At 39.6% G+C, this 23633-nt stretch overlaps 1 protein-coding gene across 1 annotated transcript; it reads left to right on the top strand.

The window, feature by feature from the left end:
* The first annotated feature begins 8935 nt into the window (after positions 1-8935).
* Positions 8936-22483, top strand: TNFAIP6 (TNF alpha induced protein 6). The gene is made up of 6 exons (XM_009919024.2): positions 8936-9197; positions 15091-15228; positions 16576-16737; positions 18918-19146; positions 20237-20277; positions 21370-22483. Exons 1-6 carry the CDS (start codon positions 9104-9106, stop codon positions 21531-21533), a joined length of 828 nt encoding a protein of 275 aa, XP_009917326.1. The 5' UTR covers positions 8936-9103; the 3' UTR covers positions 21534-22483.
* The last annotated feature ends 1150 nt before the right edge of the window (positions 22484-23633 follow it).

Below are 23633 nucleotides of genomic sequence, written 5' to 3'. Positions count from 1 at the left end.
AAGCTGGTAAAATACTGAGTCACCATGGCATTAGGAAAATTGATTTCCTCAGGAGCTGAAGCAGACAGCAGGAGGGAGGAGAGAAAATGAATGTGCAGTGGGGTAGGAAATGAGTGTTGCAGACATAAAGGGACATCTTAAGCAATGACTGCTGAGACTAATCCACTGAGTATGTTATCACCATATTCATCTATTTGGGTTTCAGAAAGGAATTTAGCATAATACTGCAAAGCAGATTAATGTGTATGGTTAGCTTTTATGGGACTGGAGGTATTGCCCTTGAGCTAGCAAGGCGACTGTAAGACCAAGGACAGATTCTGCCACTACCATACCAGTGTCTAGAATGGTAAGCTAACATTTGGTTTACCAAAGGACATCCCTGTGGAAGATCCCTGTATTCAACTACAACGTCTGACATACTACACAAAATGAGTGAAAGAATAATAAAGCAAATGAAAAGTAATAGAGGGAGAAATCAAGAGAAAGGGTAAGAAATGGCTGTCCACTTGAGATTCACAGTGTGGGTGGACAGCTTGCCACAGAGTGGGCACGGGTGTGCGTGTTTCTGAAGAGGAAAGCAGATCTTAGCCTGGTTTTTGTAAAATGAGCCGCTAGTGGTGTGGTAATGCTGCAGGGCAGCAAGAAGGCATTAGACTCAAGAAGTCTGAAGGAGATAGTGGAAGAGTGAGCCTGAACAGGTAGCCCCTACTGATTTAGGGATTTTCCCTTTGCCCTGGATTCTAGGACCTGCCCCAGACTCTTTATGTGTTTTACATAGCTGTATTTCTGCAGCCACTGGATAAAATGCATGACAAGTTCAGTGGCCTCCAGGTTTCCAAAGTGCTGAGTTTAGGGAGGAGTGATGCAATGCTGGGCTATCCACTTCAGTTCCACCCTGGGTCTAATAAATTCCTTTTTTAATCTATCTACCAGGAATATCAATCAGAAACGATGTATTAAGAACAGAGTAGGAGGCATTTTGATGACCTCCTATAAGGACAATTTTTCCAAAGTATTTATGTATTAGTATTTAGTATTAGTATTACCTGGCAAGATTTTCACAAGTATTTGTGCACAAACTCATGGCAGTATTTTGCTTCTGAAAATTCACTACTTGCCTAGGTACATCTTAGGGTATGAAAATAATTTTAAAAATCTAAGATGTTATGAGATGGACAAATGAATGGGTTCTAAAGTAAAACAGGTGAAAAACAGTGGTCAGATATTCAGCATATATATGCTCTGAATGCCCATTGGAGGCTCACTTGATGGAAAGGCTCTTAATTCACGCACTTAAATTAGATGCTTAGAGGTATATTGTGTGAATACCTGTGCTATGTTGTATGCCAATGAAATTATAAAAATAAGAGATTAAAACAACCCTTTATGAATGCTTAGTTACTTTAATTATAAAGAAAAAATAATTAAAATAGTAAAGGTGTTTACTTTGTAGGCAATACTCTGTCAATTTTGCAACAACTTATGCAATATCTCACTGAAAATGTAAAGCGAGTAATGTGATTTTTTGCTGTGCTCTTTAATTTAGTTATTAGTTCATTCTGTCCACTTGGTGTATTTTAACTGTTGCCAGGATAAGGATCATTCTCACAGTGCCAGAAAACTGTTTAGTCACATAATTAGTATAGATAAATAAACCATCAGAGAGGAAAAATATTGTTTCCTTTCTGCAGAAGTAATTACTCACTGCAGCTTATTAACTGTCCTTTGCAGGCAGAAATAATTATTTCTACTATTTCATACATGGGAGGTTTTCTTAGAATTACCCATTTATTTAAAGCATATAAGCTTACAGGAATGTTTATTTCCCCAAACTGCTTGAAAACAAAGTCTCTCTTGCAAAAATTGTCTCCATGTGGTTGAAGGGTCACCAGTGATTTGACTCTAATCTTGCTTTCACCAATGTAAAAATAGTTAATATACAATGTTTTTTAAAAGTATTGTAATTTAATACTAGGTGTTTCATAAAAGTTTGCCTGATACTAATATTTTTATGGACATGTTTACTAAAAAGAAGCACATAATCTTTTAAACCTCTGATTATTAGGTATTTTATGTGCATATTACGGGCGTGTATGTATCCTTAAAATCTTCTTAATGTCTGAGCACATCCTGGCGCTTCGCATAGCATAAATGTTTAGTTGGTTGGATAAAACAGCATTTTGGTAGGTAGGTTTTCTTCTGAGAACCAAACTGTTTGTCTTTGAGGTCAGATGTGACTTCAGCATTACCAGCTGCAGGAACAGGGAGGAACAGGTCTCTGTCTGTACCTGTGATTTGTACCGTGAACCCTCTCTAGGATCTTCCTCTGAGCACTGAAGCAAGTTCAGCTTCCCAGCAGAAAGGAAAACTTTTCTGTAATGGCACTGCTGGAGAGCAGCTTCCAAAACATTGAGGATATTTGAACCTACATTGCTTAGCCACAACAGGCATGTGCCAGTCAGCAGTCCGTAGGTATCTTAGGGCAACTCTGTCTTAGTGTTTCGCTTTAAAGCTGCTCCACTTTGGCTAGTAAACTAAATATTCCTTGTATCCAAGAGCAGGAGAAAAACATTCTTCTAAGAACCCTGGAAGAACAAGGCCTGGGTCATATTTTTTACTACATTGGCAGTTTGATATCTAGTATTCAGTGAACAAGACTCAAGCGTCCTACCTATGCTCCTAAGGGGCTAAATTCTGTACATCTGACATTTGCATACATTAATTTTGCAATCGAATATTAATATTTTCACATACACCCCCAAAATTGTTGCAGTTTGCTTTGCAATGGCTGGAGTTGCAAGTTATTTTTTCTTTTAGGAGTTTCTTGGCAGTCCTTGGAGCCTGTTTGTCTTGGCATCCCCCTACCGTATTACCCATTCTTCAGTATCTATTCTAAAAACTGTGTTTACAACATTTTGTGATTTTTTTTATATATTTATGTATTTTTAAAATGTAAACATAGAAGAACATCCATGAGACACTTGTAAATTTTATATCTGTATATATTTTTAATTTTGACAGGTTCAACTATTTTATTTAGAATTACTGTCACTATAGGACTTCAACTGACAAATATTTTAACTTGGCAAATGTTCAGATTTTTTATAAGTGAATCCATTATACTCTCCTAACATCTGCTCTTAATAATCACAAATATTTTTGGTTTGTTCCACTTTCACATGAAGTTTTTTGTTTGCTTTTTTTTAACTAAAGCACCACTATACGGAATGGTTAATTCTTATCTCATTGATGTTGCTGATAAAAATGGGCATTGATTGCAATGAGAATTAGACTATAAGACAAAGGAGAGTAAGTTTTAAAATATTTAGTTGTAGGACAAAATACTCTCTGAAAGATTAACTTAACACTGTGATAATAAATAGTAAAATCATTGGCCAAATAAGTTCTCACGTTATAAAATTCTTCTAAAATTGCATCATCTGAAGCATATGGGGGACAGAAAAAGTTAGGAAATTTTATTAGAAATTCCTTCCATCTTTCCTTTAAATACAACAAATGCGTGGCAATTTAGAAAACCTGTTTTGTAAATTCATTGGGAAGTGAGTTTCTCACTAGTCCAGAACACAAATGTAAGAGTTTCATAAACTCTTTTCCACAACACACCATTTCTGTAACACTTTTCAGGTTTCACTGAAACAGAAAGCATACAAGAAAAGAGAGATTTGAAAAGCGATTTAATATATTCAGGTAGGCCTACCAAATCAGGTTGGTTTCTTTCATTTTGGATGCATTTCATACTTAAAGCATCTTGTCAAAGGCATTTTAAATGAAATAGGTATTTTAAAAACCTGACTTGTTACTTTAAAAGGAAATCTTACTAACAGTAAATGCCAAACTAGGATTTTGTATAAACTGAAATGTCATCTGGAAAATATATGGCTCAATTCTGCGCTATCTGACACTGCAGAGCCTTTTGTTGGACTACTATGTTTAGTTTTGGCATGACACTTCAAGAAGGATGCAGGCCACCTGGAAAGAGTACAGGGAAGAGGAACAAGAATGATCAAGAGTCGAGGAAACATGACCTACAGGAAAGATGAAAAGAACAGCCTGTTTATTTTTAAGGAGAGACCTGAAGCAAGATACAGTAACTGTTGTAACCTTCCTGCTACAAAGAGGCAGCAAAGAATCTGTTACTCCAGTCTTCTGAAGCAAAAAGAAGAAATGGGCTGAAGTTGCAGCAGAAAGATTTTAGTTAATACAAGAGGGTTTGGTTAATGAAGGTATTTAAAATGTTAGGAAGATTTAAGCACCAGGAGGCTGTGGAATTGCCACCACTGCAGGTTCATAAGAATAGGCTACACAAGTATCTGCCAAGAATAATTCGGGTGTAATTATTTCTGCCATGTGGCATATGCTTGGGATCTGATGGTTCTTAAGGTCTCCAAGGAGGTCCTGGAGTGTGGGACAATCCTTCAACTTGTACCTTGACAGCTCAGTTCATGAAAAAAAAAAAAGTTTAAAGTAAGATAAAATTTGTTTAAAATGAGATAAAAGTAAGATAGAACTGGAAATGGCCTTCTCTCAAAGAACATCAAGTCCAAGCTCCTCCTCAAATGTCATCTCAAAATAAGTTAGATGTTCTGTTTGTTTGGCTGTTCTAAAACTTCTCTGGATTATGGTTTGAAATTGTCTTCTACTTTGCAACCTAAATTTATATGGGAAGGGATGGGATGATATTGTTGTTGGGCTAACTTTTTCCTTTCTTTAGGTTAAATAGCTCTTCTTCCATTCTCAGGTTTCCCACAATGTAAATTCAGTCAGTGTAGTCATATTCCCCCCTTTCACATCAGATATTTTAGTTTTTTTCTCGTAAGAAAAACTTAGCTTTAATTGTTTCACTATCTCTTTCCCTGCACTCCTTTTTCCTACACTTTCCACCAAGTAGTTTTTTCTGAATGAGATTAGTTTCTTGCAGAAAAACTCCCAATGAAAGGCCTTTCACTGTATACCTTTCCATTTAAATACATCTTTCTTGATATCATTCTCAAAGCTATAAACAATATAATTGTCATATATTCTATATCACCAGTAGTAATATATGAATCTTAGAACTCAAAAGCTATAAATCTTTGCACCCTTTTAATTCATTTATAAATAGAAGAAAAATTAAAAGTTTAGGTGCTTAATATTTAAATTAATGCAAAAGAGATTCGTGATCCACATACACTACTGTTATTTTTTTAAAATTCCTTCATCCTCAGTGGTTCATCCATTAAGCTACTGGATTGTTTTTTCTCTCTGTCATTGCAATTAGTCTTATATCGCTGTGGGCTTCAGATCACAGTTTGAGAACTACCAAGTTAGGTGTTCACTTCGAATGCTAGTCAAAACCACAGAATAAATTTCAAACCGTATTTCTTAGCATATGTATGTGTGGAAGGAGTTAAGGAACACACACACACACACACACAGAGTGTATATAATATTTGTCTGGGATATATTTAAATGTGGAAAACTTGGAAGAAAACTTAAGAAAATACTGTCAGATGAACGTCTCCAAGTGCCCACGTACAGCTGTGGAATATCTTCTTGTTGATGAGAGGTTCTGCTAGGATTTGCAGATGAAAACTTTCCTTTCCAGCTCACTTGGGAGGCAGATGTATAGGACTGAATGTGTTACTTTATTGACATGGCAAGTTGCACAGACTTATGCCTAGACTCAATCTGGAGCATATGTCAAATGTTAATGCAACACAATAGCAAATATTAAGTTGTTTCCTCAAATATCAAGATATTCACCATACCCAATTACTCGTCACTATAAAACATGTACTGAACTGCGTAGCGCTTTTGTTACTGTCAAACAAAGATGAAGTTTATTCATTTGAGGGATTATTTGGAGGATATTATAATAGAATCTGAATCCTTGCTTCAAGACTGGATGATGTCTCATGATTCCTTACAGCCTCAGTTATTCTGTGATTCTATGATTCATAAGCCATTGTATTTCTTTGGACTTATTAACAGATAGCCTTGTTCCTCCAGGGAGGTATATATTCATTCAAACATTAGACCTTGTATAAATCAAGAAATTATGTCAGATACTGTCATTATTAGAATTGTTTGCTACTTTATGTCCTTTATTTATTAAGTTGCTTTTTCTAACTGAGGCCTTTCACCATTAACAGTTAACTTCAGTAAAAAAAAAAAAAAAATTATTCATTATTGCATGAGTGTCTTTCTCAAGAATTTCAGTATGGTAGTCTATTACAAATCATCTCCAAGTTGGTATGCACTCCTTGCTTTTGTGTGTTAGTCACTGTTAACACATTTTTGTGATCTTGTGGGATTGGCACCCGCCTAGCGCAGAACAGAGTAATTCCCTGTAGTGTGGACATCTGGCTCTGATATAAGATCATTAAGCTATCAACTCACATTGCAATGTGATCCAGAGGGTTTTGCATGGAATGGCAGATGAAAAGGTGTCCTGTGCAGAGAAAGACATCCACATCATACTTCTTCCAGAAAGAGAAATCTTCGCGTCAAAGAGGATTCTTTTCATCTGAATCAGTAATTTGTCTATTTAGATTACCAGTGAATGATATTTCAGTTGGATTTCCACTTCCCTTCAGTTTCCATTCCTTCCCTCATGCCTCTTGATTGTTTCTAGGTTCCCAGAAGATACCAGGAATATGTCACAACTCCAAACCAGCAAAGGCTAAGTGCCAGTCTTCTTCAGCTAATGAGAAATGAATGCTCCAGAGCAATGCACTCAGCACTGTCTCCTCCATTCACCACCACCCCCCCAAAAGTTTATACTACTGTCTTCCCAACTCATATCCCAGGTAACCTCAGATGCATGTCTTGGATATTGATGTTTAGAAAGCAACAGACTTCTACCAATGTGCTTTCACAGAATAATGTTGAATTAGGTCTCATTCGAAAAGCTTGGACTCTTATCTATTGGGCATTAAAGTAGAAGACAAGTGCAAAGAAAGCACCAATCCTCAAATCTAGAGAGAAGAAAGAGTAGGGCTCCAACCTCTATGCGATAAGACAAGACCTGGAGCACAAGTCTTATGAGGAGCGGCTGAGGGTACTGGGGGTGTTTAGTCTGGAGAAAAGGAGGCTGAGGAGAGACCTGATCGCTCCCTACGACTACCTGAAAGGAGGTTGTAGTGAGGTGGGTACTGGTCTCTTCTATCAAGTAACTAGTGATAGGACGAGAGGAAATGGCCTCAAGTTGCGCCAGGGGAGGTTTAGATTGAATATTAGGAACAATTTCTTTACTGAAAGGGTTGTCAGGCATTGGAACAGGCTGCCCAGGGAACTGGTGGTGTCACCATCCCTGAAGATATTCAAAAAGCGTGTAGACAAGGCGCTTCAGAACATGGTTTAGTGGGCATGGTTGATGGCTGGACTCAATGATCTTAAAGGTCTTCTCCAACCTAAACAATTCTATGATTCTATAAGTCTCTGGAGTGCTTTCTTGTTTTGCTGACATAGGAGCTGTAAAGTGTGGTGGGACAAGCAGCGTGATGGGATGATCAGTGTGGTGGAGACTGGTGAACAAACTGGCAGGCAGTATCCCTGGTCCCAGCATCCCACTCTGTAGTAGCTCACTAGCAGGGCAGGAAAGAGGACAAGAAGCCACCATGCCCTGAATGTCCCAGGCTGGTCGGAGGGAGCCAGCGGGCTGCCATCAGCTTTCTCGGATACCTGAGTGGAAAGTCCCAGTGCCAGACCTTGACATCAGAATGCATGTGAGCTTTGTCGGGCGTGAGAAGACATATATATGTTGTACACCTACTGCTGCACGCTGAAGGTTCAAACTTGAATGGGTAATGCATGGGTGCGCACAACGGGATTGTTACACATAGGTGAACTTTATTGGAAGAACGGGTTTGCTCTCATCAGTGAGTGCTGCAGTGACAGGTCAAGACATTGGGATTTTGGTGGAAGGTGCCTTGCTACCCTGATGCAGGGGAAAGGCTCTCACTCAACTTGGTTTCCCCACAGTTCTCCCCTTCATCATCTGCCCAAGCTGTAGGTGGGAGGAATATCTGTGTGTGTGTGTGTATACAATGTAGCTAGGCACTCATCACTTTATGATAAGACTGGAGTGATGAAGAATATCTTCCTCATTGGTATAACAGTCATCTATGTCAAATATTTTTGAGTAGGCACAGAGTCCTCCGCCCTTTCCTTTTCATTTATTTTGATTGTGTTCATGGCCATGAGCACATCTTTTTCTACAGCTCCTGACTCAGAAGTTACAAATGTTATCAGAACTGGAGAGCAGACTCTTCCAATGGCTGCTCAGGAGTGCGGAGCACCAGACTATTTTCCATACTCTCATCTTTCCCCCTTTCTACTCTCCCAGTCATTCACAAGGAGCAGCTGCAGCATTCGCTTTCAGCCGGAAGGGAAGACAAGCAGACAGCTGTCATGCTATGAATCAGATTTTAAACTGTGGGTTGGAGCAGAAGATTTTAGCTTTATTTCCCACTTGCAGAACAAAGAGCATCTGTTTTTGACACTTGCAGTTTTATGCTGATCTGGGAGTTTGACTTGCAATTACTGATTCCATGGAGGGAAACTGAATTCAAATAGCCAATGTAAAATATTCTCCTTACAGTTTTTTTCATTCATTAGGTCACTGTGAAATTAAATTCAAATTATATACAAAAGAACAGAATGTTTAAATGAGAATGAGAGGTAGCGTGTGTGATTCTCTTCAGTCCTGTAAATGGTGTGACTAGAAACACCATAAGCAGTTAAACTGGTTATTAGTTTTATTGGTTTATGGAATTTGAAGACAGTGAGTGCTGAAGAATGAACAGACTTTGGCTTGAAAAGTGTTCATGTGTGCTGCAGTAGTGAGGGATAGAATGGTTTCTTGGACATGCTGGGAATCAAGAGAGCCAAAAGTGAGTCACATGGACGACTGCAGACATCACATTTAATTGTGTAATAGTACTGCAGCAAGCACAATTGGAGCAGGCTTGCTGACCTCACAGCTGAAAGCACTATTTAAGATCTGGCTACCAGATGTTCCAATAGGATCTAGCCAGCTGCTAGCAGAGGTTACCCTGAGTGTTTTAACAGGGAATATTTACAGCCTAATAGTTCGGAAGAGATGATTGCACTAATTTTCTTTTCTGCCCTGCTGTGGGACAAGGCTCAAGCATGGGGATTCAAGGACGGAGTGCTGCATAACTCTATTTGGTTAGGTAAGAAATAATTTAATCATCAATGTTTTGCTGCAAAAGTCACTGTGTTTGTCTAACAGTATAAAAATGAGCACCTAGCAATACAAAAGTGAGCCATGCATTAATATTAGCAAAATCCTGCATCGAAGTGGTGATCATTTTATCTGAGTAGTGACTGTAAGTTTTGTCCTTATGAGCTTACTACTTTTACTGTTTCTCTGAAGTGCAGGAAAAAGTAGTTATGGAATATTTAATCTGAATGTATTTTCCTACAGTGCGAGGTAAAGTGAAAACAGCATTAAATAATGGTTGCTTCTAATGAAGGAAAACGAGTATGAAAAGAAACATTTGCCAAAAGAATGAATTACTTTCTGCATGAACATACTTCAGATGCCTGGGGTCCTACACATGAAACTAAATGATCTGGAAATAATAGCGGTAATATTTCATAGGTTTCTAGGAAGGTACAGAAATGTATATGTTTTGGCCATTGGTTTGTTCACATCATTAAACAGTAGAGAGAAGATTTCAAAAGGGCTGTAGAAAATGCTGTGGGAATAGTTTCTTATACCTCAAGAGGGTTTAAATAGCTCTTGGAGTTCTTTAAGAGATCTTTATAATTATCCAATATAACAGAAAAACATATTCAGAATATAGTCACAAAAAGGGTGCCAAAACAAAAACATGGTCCATTTTATAAACAAATATTTACAAACTCCTTTATCCTCTCTAGAATGTTGTGTATTTCTTTAGGGATATTAAGGAATTCCTGTAGCCAGTACACGTTTCTGTTGTGCTCAGATGTTTCATGAGGGATTGGGGCCACGCTCTATTAGCTGGTGCAGCAACCACGTCACTCCACTCCCTTCTCAGAGCACCATGTAGACTAACAGGAACATAAATGAGAAGGAGAAGTGATCTATATTGTTTTCCATTTGACTGCACATTTTTAATGACTTCTCGTTCCTTCTAAACTTGGAACACGCCTGCTGTGTTGCATAGTTGCTGAAGGTGCTCAGGTGGGAGAGAGCTCCACGGCAGGACAGCTGGGCAGCTTCATGCACCACCTCAAGTGGCTGGTATTCAGAAAAAGGATGACAGAGAAGAGGTCTGTGTGAGAAACAAGCAAAGCTTGTATTCTTGGCTGTAATAACTGTAAGGAGATGCAGAAGGTAAGTAGGACTGAGGCTATGTTAAGCCCTGATAGTAGGGGCAGAGAAGCTGAATTTGATACAGTCTGTGATGGATATTCTTGTAGAGAAGAGATGTGGTCAGGGCAATGAGCAAAGGGGCTTGCTGCGTCAGGACCCTTGCTTATCTGTAGCCTGTTCAGGCTGTCCCTGCACAAGTGAACAGCACATGGCCGTGCACAGGTCCTGCCTGTGGTTTAACCATTCTCACGCTCCCTGGCACAGTTTTGCTCTCACCCAGACAGTGGTCTTCTAAAGAGCACTCCAGTGCCGGGCCAGGGAGAGCCAGGCCATGGGCTATCCCTGGATGAGACCACCCTGGTGATGGGGAAGAGAGCTCAGGCACACACCATGCCACTTGCACTCACGGACCCATTTAAGAATGGGTCCTGGGTGTTCCATTTGCAAATATTGGCGTATCCACATGACTGTTGCAACCAGCCACCCTGGATGTAGCCTTTAGGGGCTTCTACAACATAAATGTTGGGGATCATTTAAGCAGTTTTATGAATTGAAGTCAATTTGGAGAAAAAATTTTCTACTTCTTTAAAATGAGGAAACAATGTTAACTGGAATGCATAATAAAATTATGGTTTGCTACACCTTTAGCATTTATCATGAGAGTAAAAAAAATAAACCATGGGGTAAAAATTGATGACTTGCGCTAAATAAACAAACGCATGCAAAATCTGGAAGCACAGTGTGCAACTTTGAAATAACCCACTCTGCTTTCTTATCTCCAGGACTCTGTTGAAGCTTCTTTAGAAACACACCATGTAGTGTAACTACACCAGTAAAATTATTGAAAAAAAAACTCAAAATGCAGTTAATTGAATTACCCATGGAATTCAGTGACATTATATATAAATGAAGAAAAATTGGCAAAATCACAGCCATCCAACTTATGCATCTTTGTATTAAAAAAAAAAAAGTGTAACTTTAACAGTAAAACAAGTAACCCCAATCTCATACTCACTATGCACAAGCATTAAAGCAAGACCCCTTCCCTTGAATAAAACCTAGGAATGCATAGTGACATCTAAGCTTTGCTTACCTCCCCTTCTTCTGGTAAAGCACTATAAAGACCAAATTGAAAATGAAGGGTTTCCCATTTTACCTTTCTTCCTCAGCAAATCATTAGCACAAATATAAAATCTTGAATTACTGGCAGTCTAGAAATGCTCATGTCTTTTACCTTTTTTCTTGTTACAAAACATCTTCTGTTTTCTCAGTAAGCATGCAGTTCTGCTGCAGCTGACTGTATCGTCTTCCTTTCAATACCTTTCTTCTGTGAATGGAATTTTATTGTTGCTCATTTTTGACACAAGCAGATTATAACCAAAGGTTTATTGTAAACTGATGAGCGGATTGGAGCAGTCTTGCCCAAATATGCTCATACACTTATTTGAGTGCCAGTTCTTAGTGCCAAGAAGTAGGTTTCCCAGGACAGCTGCTGCACTTTTTGTGTTCGGAATTTCATCCCTGTTCACACACCGTATGTCAGTGTGGTTTAGGGGCCATACCTACCCTCTTTGGTGGAGTACTCTGAGTACAACCGTGCGTGTTAGCAGAGGCCTGTGCTAGTAACTCTACATGGCCATGCTCTGCTTAAAAGTTAAATATTTCTTTTTATTTAGCATTTAGTATTTGTGTCATGCATATTGAGGGTACTTTATTAGGCCAAATTTCATGCTTGTTGTGTTTGTGCAGAAAAGATTGGCTACATTTTACCATCTCCTGCTGCTGTGGGTGAGCAGAGGGTCGCTGTCCTTGCAGGATCCTGCTGTCTCTGGAGTTCAAGGAGAGATTTTAAGAAATGTGAGTTGGAAGAAACATGTCCTGTCAGGCATGTAACCCATGGCTTTTGAGTAAGAGCCAAAGAAGAAAAGTAGGTGGAGAAATCCCCAAGAGAACAGTCCCAATATGCAGGTTTTCAGGCAAAGAGAGAAAGAACATTGTTGAAAGTTCTCACTGTTGTCCAGGAAGAGGAGATTTCAGGCAGGTCAGATAAAGAGAGCAGCCTTCAAGCAGAATTCCCTGTCAGAGAAGGTGCCCAGCTGAGACTGGAACAGGTTGTACTCTGTAGTGTGGGCCCCATGGTATATGAACGGTGTGCATTTACAGTGCTAGGCGTGCACTTGTGCTTGCCAGTGAAAACAAAATTTCATGCACATTTACCTACACAGCCATGATATTGCTTCCATAAAGACTAAAGGTAATTTGTCCGTGTGTGTGTGTGTTCATGTATGACTGTGAATATGTGTATATATGTATATACATATACAGATACATAAATATGTAAATGTTTATTAATAGTTAATGAGTACGATGCTTTGACCTAGGTCTGGTTTCGCTGACGCAGTGTATCTTTCTGCACAGGCCCTAATGTAATTAAGAGGGAAGGGAAAAAAATGCCAGTGAAAGATCTGATAAGTTAATTAGGATATACTGTTAGGGAATACTGTATCATTGAACTGTGACACACCAAGCCAGCATCAAATCTCAAAGCTTGGTGGAGTACCTGTGTGTGGTCTATCTTTCCAAAAGCTACTTTTGTCATGTTACAAAGGAGTAACAGAGATACAGATTGGTGATTGCTCTCAGCAGGGTACCACCCCCCACCAAGACCTTGCAGGAAGACTCAGTGGTGCTGCTGTTGGTGAGCAGCCCTTGCAGAAACTGCGAAGAGCGGATCTTTCCGGCAATATTCTGACAAACTTGACGCCTGTCCATAGTGACATTTCAGCATCAATAAGTGGGCGTAGATACCTTTGGAGGGATAAGATTTGAAAACAATATTGCCAGGTGAAAAAGTCGGGAGAGCTAAAAATGATAAGTTTTTACTGTTAGCTCCAAGAGTGATGAGTCCAAACAGTGGCGATTCCCCCTGAATGCCTGGTGGTACATCCAGCAGTAGTTCCAGGGAAGGAACAGGGTGCGTCTTGCAAAGGTGGCTGCCAGAGCGATGGGAGCTTTTATCAGCAAACATCATTGACAATAAGCTTTAAGACTGCTCTTGCTTTGGCTGTGACTGGTCACCTTTGCGGAGGTGACAAACCATGGAATTCAGCTGCCCCTTACTCTTTGACTTGGTGTAGGTGGGGCAGCTCAGCTAATCCCAAGGACTACAGTCTGTGTTTTTCAATTCACCTTCCAGTTTACTTCCCTGTGAGCTGCAGTGATCAATAATGTCAATTCCAGGTTGTCCCCTGAGTGTGCAGTGAGGCTAAAAGTTGTGCTATTTTCTGTAGTACTCAGATCTTCAATTCATGCATACTGAATCCAATACAGTCATACTGTAAAGAAGCAGTTAGTGGATTTATCAGGTTAGACATGATAAACTGTTGAGTGAATGAAAAATAATACTTCCTATGAATATTTTTTTAATAAAACCAGATTTTTTAAAAAAATATAACATACCATTATTCCACAGTTGTTAGTTGTGACTCTTCTTTGCAATGGAACTGGCTTCTTCAGAAAGATTTTTCCATATGTTATCCCATGCTCAAGTCAGTGACATTCCAAGCAATGTTACAGAAAGCAGCTCTCAGTCTTCTGAGACTATAATCAGCAATATAATTTACTTCACTGGGCACAAGACCAGTGACTGTGGGTCCAAAAACTACATTGGCAAACGTCATTCTGTATCTAATAAGGGATCTCACCATTGCTAACCACAATTCAGTGGTGACCATGTTTTTTTAAAAAATACCCTAATCTAGCCAAAACTACTGACTCTAAGTGTGTCCCTAAAAAGGACATTCTTTTTCTTCCCATGGTACAAATAACTACTGTAAAAAATTCTTTCTGTTTTGCATCTTTTTTTCAGTCATGTTGACTAGTGATAGCTAGACAGCCATTTCTCTCAGATTATACTAAATATAAGAAAGATCTAAACAAAAACGCCATTCAGATTAGATATGCAGATTGGTTCTGAGACAGATTTCCATACATATGGCATCAGACAAGTGCAACATGATAAGATTATAAAACTTGTAGTAGTACTGACAGTTTCTAGGTTTCCCTGGAAAGCTGATTTATACTGTACTTGCAACAGCAAAGAAAAAAATAATGAAGAAAGTGTATTCATTTTCTGTGCAGCAAAAATGTCTGCCAGCAATTGTTCTGGTCCTGCCCTTTGTGACACAAGCTCAGATATTTTTATTTCACATTTTTATTCCCTTTAATTTCTGCGTCTCCTCTATCCAAGTAGCTCTGATTTAACTTCTCTGGAGATTCAAAACAAAGCTCTGATTCATCTTACAAAGGCACTTAAAGTTACATCCAAATGTATGCTGTGATAGCAATCCAGAAGGAGCTTCCCTGGAGTCAGACAGGATACACGGAACTAGTGATGCTGACACCAGCCAGTTGTTCCCATAACTACTGCCTTCTGAGTAGTCCTTGGGGAGTCCTTCCCTGCGTTTGTTGATTTTCTGTTTTTCAAAACTCACCAAGCTCTGACTAGCTCTGTTTTTCAAGACTTCTCCCAAACAAAAACATACCTTTGGGTTGCAAAAATATGCTTTTGGGTTGGGAGGGACATATTTTCCTGACATTTTCCAAGTGGCACAGCTACTAGCTGAACATGTTGTTTCTCTTCTTACCTGGACAGTAGCCTGAAGTGCAGGTCTTGGGGAAACTGCTGAAGGCAGTGAGAGCACACTGGAAGGTGGGCCAGCTGAGATACACTAGCGAAATCATTTATTGCTTTGGTCCCACAGAACGAGCAGCTGGAGTGTATCACAGGGAGTCACGCTCTGGGAAGTACCAGCTCACCTATGCAGAAGCAAAAGCCGTCTGTGAATACGAGGGAGGACATCTAGCTACCTATCAGCAGCTGGAGGCAGCAAGAAAAATAGGTTTGAAAAAAATCATGGCTGTTCGCTTTTCACATTACTCATTCATAATGTTGCCAGTCTTGTATTTTTCATGAATGTTACAAACTCTGGGACTGAGGGACTTGTAAACTCCCTGGATTTTTGCCCAGGTTGCATGCAATTTCCCCCCTCAGTAACAGAGCATGACTGCGCTACCTACAGAGCTGTCAGGGATAACATCTGCACACAGTGCTACGCATCCCCCTGAGCTCTGGGTGCAGCACAGTCCTGGAACCAGCACCAGCCAGCGGAGAGCCGTATGGCTGAGCTGGGAAGCAATGGTACCTCCCCAGCTACAGCACCTGGCTGCTGCTGGGGGCTGCAGACGAAGGTGTTTATCCCCAGGGAGCTTCTACACTAAATGTGCATTGCTATTTTTCATATCATCAGTCAAGATGTTTTCATAATGTTTATTCCAGCCATATTTGCTCCGAGACAGAGTGGGTGGTGTGCTTGGACTGCAAAGTGCAGCCGAGTGAGGGCTTTACTGTATTTTTATTTGATTCCTAATAAGAAATGATCAATTCATTCAGAACATTAGGAAAACAATGGAAAATATCCTCCACTCTAGAAATTTGCAGGCTACGCCGTTGAGTCAGAAGCTGGCTCTCGGCACCAGCGCACATGTAAAAAGGGTACTTTTGTCTCTTCTGAGTAGCTCATAGTCCTAGGACGCCACAAATATGTTCCAGTTCGTCTCCGTGAAAACACTGAATTGGTCTCTACCAGACAGTGAATAACATTGCATTCTTTGGCTATTGTTTTTAAGTTCTCAGCCACAAAATGCATTAGCAGGATCTTTTAGTTTAGCAAGAAATACTTGAGGCATTCCAGGTATTTAAATTTAAATTGAAAGTATTTTAAGTAAATACTTCATTTTCTTAGCTGTCTTCTGTATGTAGTATTTTATACACTCTCAGAACTTAATGCTGCAAACTCTTGAGATTTGATTGAGTAAATTTGTATGACTTCAAAAGGGAAGAAAAGAACACGCTTATATAACTCATCCAATGTATAATTTGGTTACAAATGCTGGTACAGCACTTAAAACTCACTACCAGGAAACTATATAGTCCATCTGCATTTGATTTTTGTTTCCAAATGAAGAACCAATAATCATATTGTGGAGAACACAATGCAATTTTATATTCTGTGTTTAAAATTATCCTCTCAAAGTACTGTTCTTTCCTGGAGTTCAATTTCTATTAGGCCAATTACATCCAAGTTATTGATCAGCTTGAGTAAGGGTTTACTTACTTGAATAAAAAGCAGAGTTTCTTGCCTAGAATTGATTTATCACATCTATGTCTCATTTTCTCCCTGTTGCAGGTTTCCATGTATGTGCTGCTGGATGGATGGCAAAGGGCAGAGTTGGTTATCCCATAGTAAAAGCTGGAGCCAACTGTGGCTTTGGAAAAACTGGTATTGTTGATTACGGGATTCGCCTCAACAGAAGCGAGAGATGGGATGCCTACTGCTACAACCCTAACGGTGTGTTTAAAAAACAACCCATTGCTCTTCGGGTCTAAGATTATGACTACACGCCATACCATCTGGCTGCGCAAAGGCACCCCAGCTCTGAATGAGTTAGCTTCAATACCATAAATGTGCTGTCTGAAAAGGGGGGTGTATAGATACACATTTATTTGGAGCCTTGCACTAAGCCCCCTCTGCTGTTACCTATAGCTGATCTGGCTTGCTCAGAGCTCTGTGTCTCTGCAATGCATTGTACCGTATATAATAGGGCCTAAGCAAAGTCCTTTCAGAAACTAAAAATGTAATGGTATGCTGTTGTTGAGTAAAAAGGTAAGTAATATTTCCAACATGATGTGTGAATGTCTTGTTTTGTATAAGAGGTTACATTTAGCCTACAATTTTATTTAAATAACTAATCTGAGGTGTTTAACGTGGGAACCATTTTCCAGACATTTTGCCTGTAAACAGGCTAAATTTAGTGTTAACCCTTATTCCTTCTTTCTCGTGCCTGAGATAGAACAACTTTTGAAAATGCATGCCATGTCTGGGACTGAAACACCTGACAGATCCAGCTTCCAGCAGTGCCTTGTGTGTGCATAGGCATGCGTGCACGTGTTAACTAGATGGAGGAAAGTGGATCTCCAAAGCAGATCGGGAGACACAATTCGAACATGACTGGCAAGACTTAACCAGATACGGGACATCTCTCCATTCCCCTCCGTTCAGTACACTGCAGATGACTCAAATATTGACACAGCCACTGTTTCAGTTTAGCTTGGTATCACTTCATATAGCAGGGAAGACAGAAGAAGTAGGACCAACAAGAAAAGCAAAGCTTAAATTTGTGCACTGCTCAGCTTTGCTACTACTCCAAGTGTACTACCCTGCCTGGCAGAGCCAAAAGTTGGAGTTGTCTGTGACGTCTGTACAGCTGTGCACATTTTGTTTGTGCTCACAGGGCTTCAGCTTGTTTATGTTAGCTGGGCAGTTGTTAATCAAATAGCTCTGTGGGGTGGGGGACATTCACAGATGTTCAGCATACAAAGAAAACTGCAAGAGAGACTACTGCATTCATTATTACTTCATGTAAACTGTCAGCCCGACTTTCTCCTTTGTCAGCCTTCTCCTCTGGGCTGAGAGGTAGTTACTTTCCAAATGCTCTGTTTGGTTAGAGGGCAAAAGGAAACTAGAACTGCCAACACTCAGCAGATGGCTTGAGTCTCTCCCATTAAAGGGATATGTATTCATGCTTGATGGACAGTCTGCTACAAAGCCTGGCAGGGTTGTCTATTTGCAGGTAGAAGACAAGTAGCCTAGGGGAACAAAGACAAATTTCTGATTGAACTGAGCCCATGCTCTTCTCTAGGAAGCTAAAGATGTCAAGAGGAACTTGTGGAACTGTTCGCAAGTTTGAAGTGTACATCCAACCTAGCAGTGATCTGGAGCTGAAAAGCACAGGACTTGTGGACAGTGTACAGACTAAGAGGGTTAATCACACTGTCCAGCTTAAGGCCCCTAACTCACATCACCCTTAGAAAGTACCTCCCTCTCCCCCAGGTCTGAAGTTGGGGAACTATGACAAATCCTAAAGTCAGGCAGTGTGAGGTACCCAGATTGGTTGGTCCCACTGTCAGGGATCTGGTAAAGTTCAAATGCTCATTGAATCAAATGGGAATGAATGTTTTTCATCCCAAAGGAGACATTCCAAAGGGAGTGAAGAGCTGCAGCAATAACAGGAGTACAATGAAATATACATGATCACTAGCCTTTATAAGTTTTCTTGTAAAGGCACACTTTCAAGAGGTTTCTGAAGAAGAAAGGATGAAACTGAATGCCAGGGTGACTTGCAAGTACACCTATAAAGCTTACAGTTTGACACAGCCAGAAACCCCAAATGCCTTTTATATAACACACTTAGCTGTGGCCCAAAGTCCACGGAAGTCAATGAAAGATTTTCCTCTGAATTCAGTGAGGTTTGGATCATGCCTCTTGTTTCCAAACTATCTGCTCCCAAAAGCTAGGGATCACTGACATTTCTTGTGAATGCTGAGTGCTTAAATGTATGAAAGGTGCTATCATGCTGGGTGTTCTATGTGCTTTTCTATGGATCTGCTGGGTCAAAGTGCACAAAGATTTGAACCATAGCCATATCCAGAATGAATACTTAAACTCTGATATTTTTATTTTTCTCTTAGGAAAAGAATGTGGTGGAGTCTTCACAGATTCAAAACATGTTTTTAAGTCACCAGGCTATCCAAATGAGTATGAAAATGACCAAATTTGCTACTGGCATATTAGAGTAAACTATGGACAACTTATTCATCTACAGTTTCTAGAGTTTGATGTTGAAGATGACACTGCTTGTATGGCTGATTTCTTGGAAATCTATGATAGCTATGATGATATCAATGGCTTTGTGGGCAGGTAAAGCAATTCCAGCTTTAATATGCAAATAATCAAATGATTTAATTTTTTTCCCCAGAACATTACTTCGGAAGAAGACTGTATTACCTTATCCAATTAGCACCTCTGATATGCCCATAATACTTGTAGCAGTAGTTAGTACCCGACTTATCTTTCCTGGCAATTTACTTTACTGTCATTAACACAGGCCTGTGAAGAGTTTCAGAGAATTACACTTTGCCCTTTTCTGCTTTGTTAAATTACATGAAAGAAAGCTGTAAGACTTTTTAGTTAGCTGCTTATCCTAATTCTCTATTATTTTACAGGAAGAACTCCTAGCAATCTCAAACAGTATTTTGTATTTGCATATTTGCTTTAATTGAAAGGAGGGAGGTGGGGTGTTAAACTGTTAGCAAAAACGCATTTAATTTAAGTTACTATTCGCTACAAAAGTAAAATATTTTCTAACAATTTCAGAACAGAACAAGTGTTGTATATAATCTCTCTTACTAGATTTAGTTTCCCTCTTTGCCTAATTCTCACTTCCTTTTCTTTGATGTCATATTTTTGCTTGTCCTTTAGCAGTCATATTTTAGTATGAAGTGCATCAATTTTCCAGAACAAAAAATGAACCAGAAAAAGTGATACAAAACACTTCCCGATTTCTGCCACTTTTCACATGCTTTCTACAAATCATCTGTAGCAAAGCAAGGATATAGTCCATTTGTTCTGGCTTTACAGATGATTTTACATGTTTCTCTTCACAATGTTCTTCCTTTCTTAGCCTTGGGCCATTGTTCTGTTCCTTAACACCTTGTTAAATTGCTCTTTGTCTTGTTTTGCATCATTTACTTCCTGCATATATTGAAAAATGCATTTTTCCCTCCCCTAAACCTTACTATAAGATAATGACAAAAATCCTTTAGGCAATTGCTTTAACATATAGTGGAGAATTACATACACTGAATACCTAGAACCAATATAGCCCCATGAGCCACAGCTCCAAAAGCGAGTACAGTCTGAGAGCCACCATTCAGTGTAGGTCCCCATATAGCGGGGTATGGCATATTTGCTGTGTTGTTTAGTCATGACCATTTATATTTTTTTCCAGGTTTTGTGGAGATGAGTTGCCAGATGATATCATTAGCACAGGTAATACATTTGCACTCTTTATGGCAAAAAAAATCAGCCAAAATCACCTTTTGTCCCTCCTTTCTAATAATATATGGTAAAGATGTCCAAAGACACAATCTCATCTTGATGGCCAGCATGTCATAAACTGCTATTCCAAACTGCCAGCATGCTCTTTCATCAATGCTATTACTTCTAAATAAATGTAAAACAAAAAAAGTCTCGTTAGAAGATAACCAGGGTGCATCCCGCTGGCCTTACAGAGGTAGTACACGTACGCACTTTATGGGATTCTCACACAGGCGGCTTTATACAGCAGATCTGTATGCACACAACCTTCATGCACCAGTTTTTCCCGGAGCAAGGATTGCAAGAACGCTTCCAAAGCTGGTTATAGACATTACTCTGTGTGTGTGTGTGTGTTTAAACAGCAGGTCAAGGTCTGATTACATGTAAATCAAAGCCACTTTTACCTCTCTTTGCTCAAGTGTCGCAAAGTCGCTGTAGCACAGCTGTCACACGGGCTACCTGTGCAAGGAAGTAGCCATGTTCCCTGGGATAGTCTATGGACAGTCTGTGCAGGAACTCACGTTACCACACTCCATCCCACAGCTGTAACCAGCAGAAAGAGAACAGAATAGTTGAATTGTTCCATTCCTGGCCTCCCAGTTTACACAGGCCTGGTGGAGGTGAGCAGATGACCCCCATGGGAGAGCGATGTAGCAACCTCACCCCTGTGTCACCTAGAGATCCATGAGGCTCTACGCCAGATGTGTCTCACACATGAAGCGTGACATTTCACAGGTAGAGTGAAGCAGAGCAGCACTTTAAAGAACGGGAAATGATTTGCAGGAAGCACTGGGTACACTAAAACTTTATCAACCTCTGGGCTCTGCAAACAAAAAAAACCTGATAAAAATCTGCCTGTTTTTTTCCATGGGGCTAATGGAACTACAATCGTCCCAGGCCACAGCTTGGAAGTAGACAGACCAGCTGGATTGCTCTAAAGATCGCAGAAGCAAGCAAGAAAGAGCACTTTAAAAATAACTCTGAAATATCCCATTTTTATGCCACCCGAAAATGTAACCTTTCTTTTTCTTTTTCTTGTCCCAGGCAATGTTATGACCTTGAAGTTTTTGACAGATGCCTCAGTGACTGCTGGTGGTTTTCAAATTAGATATACTACTATGGACACACCTTCAAAATCAAGTGATGGAAAGAATACAACATCCCAAGGAAAAACAAACTTCTTATCTGGAAAATTTGGTATTATGTGAGCAGAGTAATGAGATACACTCATTAAGAAACATGGTTTAGAACCCAATTCAGATATCTGTTTCTTCAGATAAGACATTTTCTTCATATCTTTCTGACTTTTTGTTTTCTGCCTTTATATACATTTTGTTAATAAAGTATACTAGGAAATAACTTATAAAATATACTTACATGAATAATAGAAGACTATTTTTAGATTACAAGTACTGTAAAAATCTGAAGAATTCATTGTTAACAAAGATTTTAAAATTATTTTTCTATATAAACTGCTCCTTCTCCTCATTTCTTGCACCATTTGAACAAACTTTTTGTGTGACCATTTCAATTATTTTTAAATTTAATATGCTGTTCTCTCCTTATTTTCTTTGATTTCCACATATTTATTTCTTAGATTGTTGCTTTGTTTCTTCATGTTCTCTACACATTGTTATTTTTTTAATTAACTCATTTTCCTGAACTCAAAAGGCCTTTAGAATAAGCTTATTTTTTAGATGCATAAATTCATCTTGTGGATGGCCTAGCGACCACCTATGTAATTCTCTGAAGCCAGAAGATTGGGAAGCAGCATGAACAGCACAGAATCAATTACATCATTGTCATAATTTTGTTGTGAGATGAATTAGAAACTACTCAGTGAATTTTGTCAGGATTTCCTCATCCAGAGAAGAGATGTTCAAGTCCTTTCACTTCTCTGATTTCACTTAGTAAAGAATCAAATTAAAGACTTGGTAATGATAATAAAACTGGTAAGATGAAGCATCAAAAGAAATTGCTAACTGAGTACCAGCAAATCTGTTCAGAAGATACTGTCGAGATGCTGTATGTTGTTTACACGGGTTTTAAGAAGACTGTACTATTTTGAATTGATGAACATAAATCATTCTCCATGTTTTTAACTTCCGTTTAAATTCCTCAGTCTGAAGCAGCATTAAAGCTACCTCTGTTTTAATCATCTTGTGTTTCCAATGAATTATTTTTATTTCTTGAGAACTTTTCAGACTTTGAAACATTTTTTCTTAATTTAAAGCAGTAAATAAGTTTTAAGAGTTTCTTTCGCTCTGAATATTTTCTTGACCCCAGATCTGCTGAAATCCAATGCCCACTCAGAATCTTCCTGTGAATTATTTTTTTTGTTTCGAGCATTGTGAATTCCTCAGAAGGCCTTGCACAAGAGGGGCAGGATCTTAAGCTAATCAGACCCATCTTTCCTTTATTTATTCTAATCCTTGGTTCTTTAAATTTGTTTCATCTTTGAGCTTTTCTTATTGCAGCTTCACTAGGAATACAATCCTGCTTCCTGGCTGTACTGGAGAACAATGTTGCGGCTAGCACTGCAGCTTCTCTCCCTGTCATTTCCAACACTACTCATGCTTCCTGTGGGCTCCGGGAAACAAAGTTCGTGTCATTATAGTTAAAAATTTACTGGTGCTTTTTAATCCTGCCACCTGGTGGACTGAGTAAACCCGTTCACATCCTCCTGTTAGAAAATGTCATTCTGGTTCTCCAAGATCAGCAAAAGTGTTTGTTAATAAGGAGAACGCCTGGAGAGAACTGTTAGCATTTTGTTTATGACCTAGGGTGGCTTTTTGTTGGTTTTGTGGGGGGTTTTTTTGTTGTTGTTTCTTTAATTGAGAAGCAACAGGTCTTGAACTGATATGGATCAGAACCAAGGGGGGTACAGGAACTACCTGCCTGTCTGGAAACCCCTATGGAGCCAGAGGGGTGACGCTGTTTGGGCAAGAGTTTCTTTCCCAACCAGGCGCTCTTTCTCAGCATCCCCAACGCCGCTATGAACCCCTGCAGGTGACTAAGAAAGAAAGAAAGCCTCAGCCATTAACGTTACTGCTCAGGCCTATCTCTGTCCCTGAGAAACAGGGTTTCTCCGCACTTCAGACTTGCTGCCGCTGCCGTTGCTCCGTATTACACCCGCCGACGCCCTGATGCCATCCACACATCCGTCACTCGTCCCCTCAGTGACTTTACCACGAGGCGGGATATATCGTGCGCAGAGAAGCTCTAACGTCTCCCACCCAGAGAAGACAACGGCGGTGATGGACGTCGGGCAGCGCTTGGTGCCGCAGCGGTGGCGGGGCGCAAAGACC

The sequence above is a fragment of the Haliaeetus albicilla genome, chromosome 4 (genome assembly GCF_947461875.1).
Source record: "Haliaeetus albicilla chromosome 4, bHalAlb1.1, whole genome shotgun sequence".
NCBI classification, from domain to species: Eukaryota; Metazoa; Chordata; class Aves; order Accipitriformes; family Accipitridae; genus Haliaeetus; species Haliaeetus albicilla.
The sequence above is the reverse complement of the archived record's forward strand: the minus strand, read 5'-3'. Positions and strand labels throughout refer to the sequence as shown.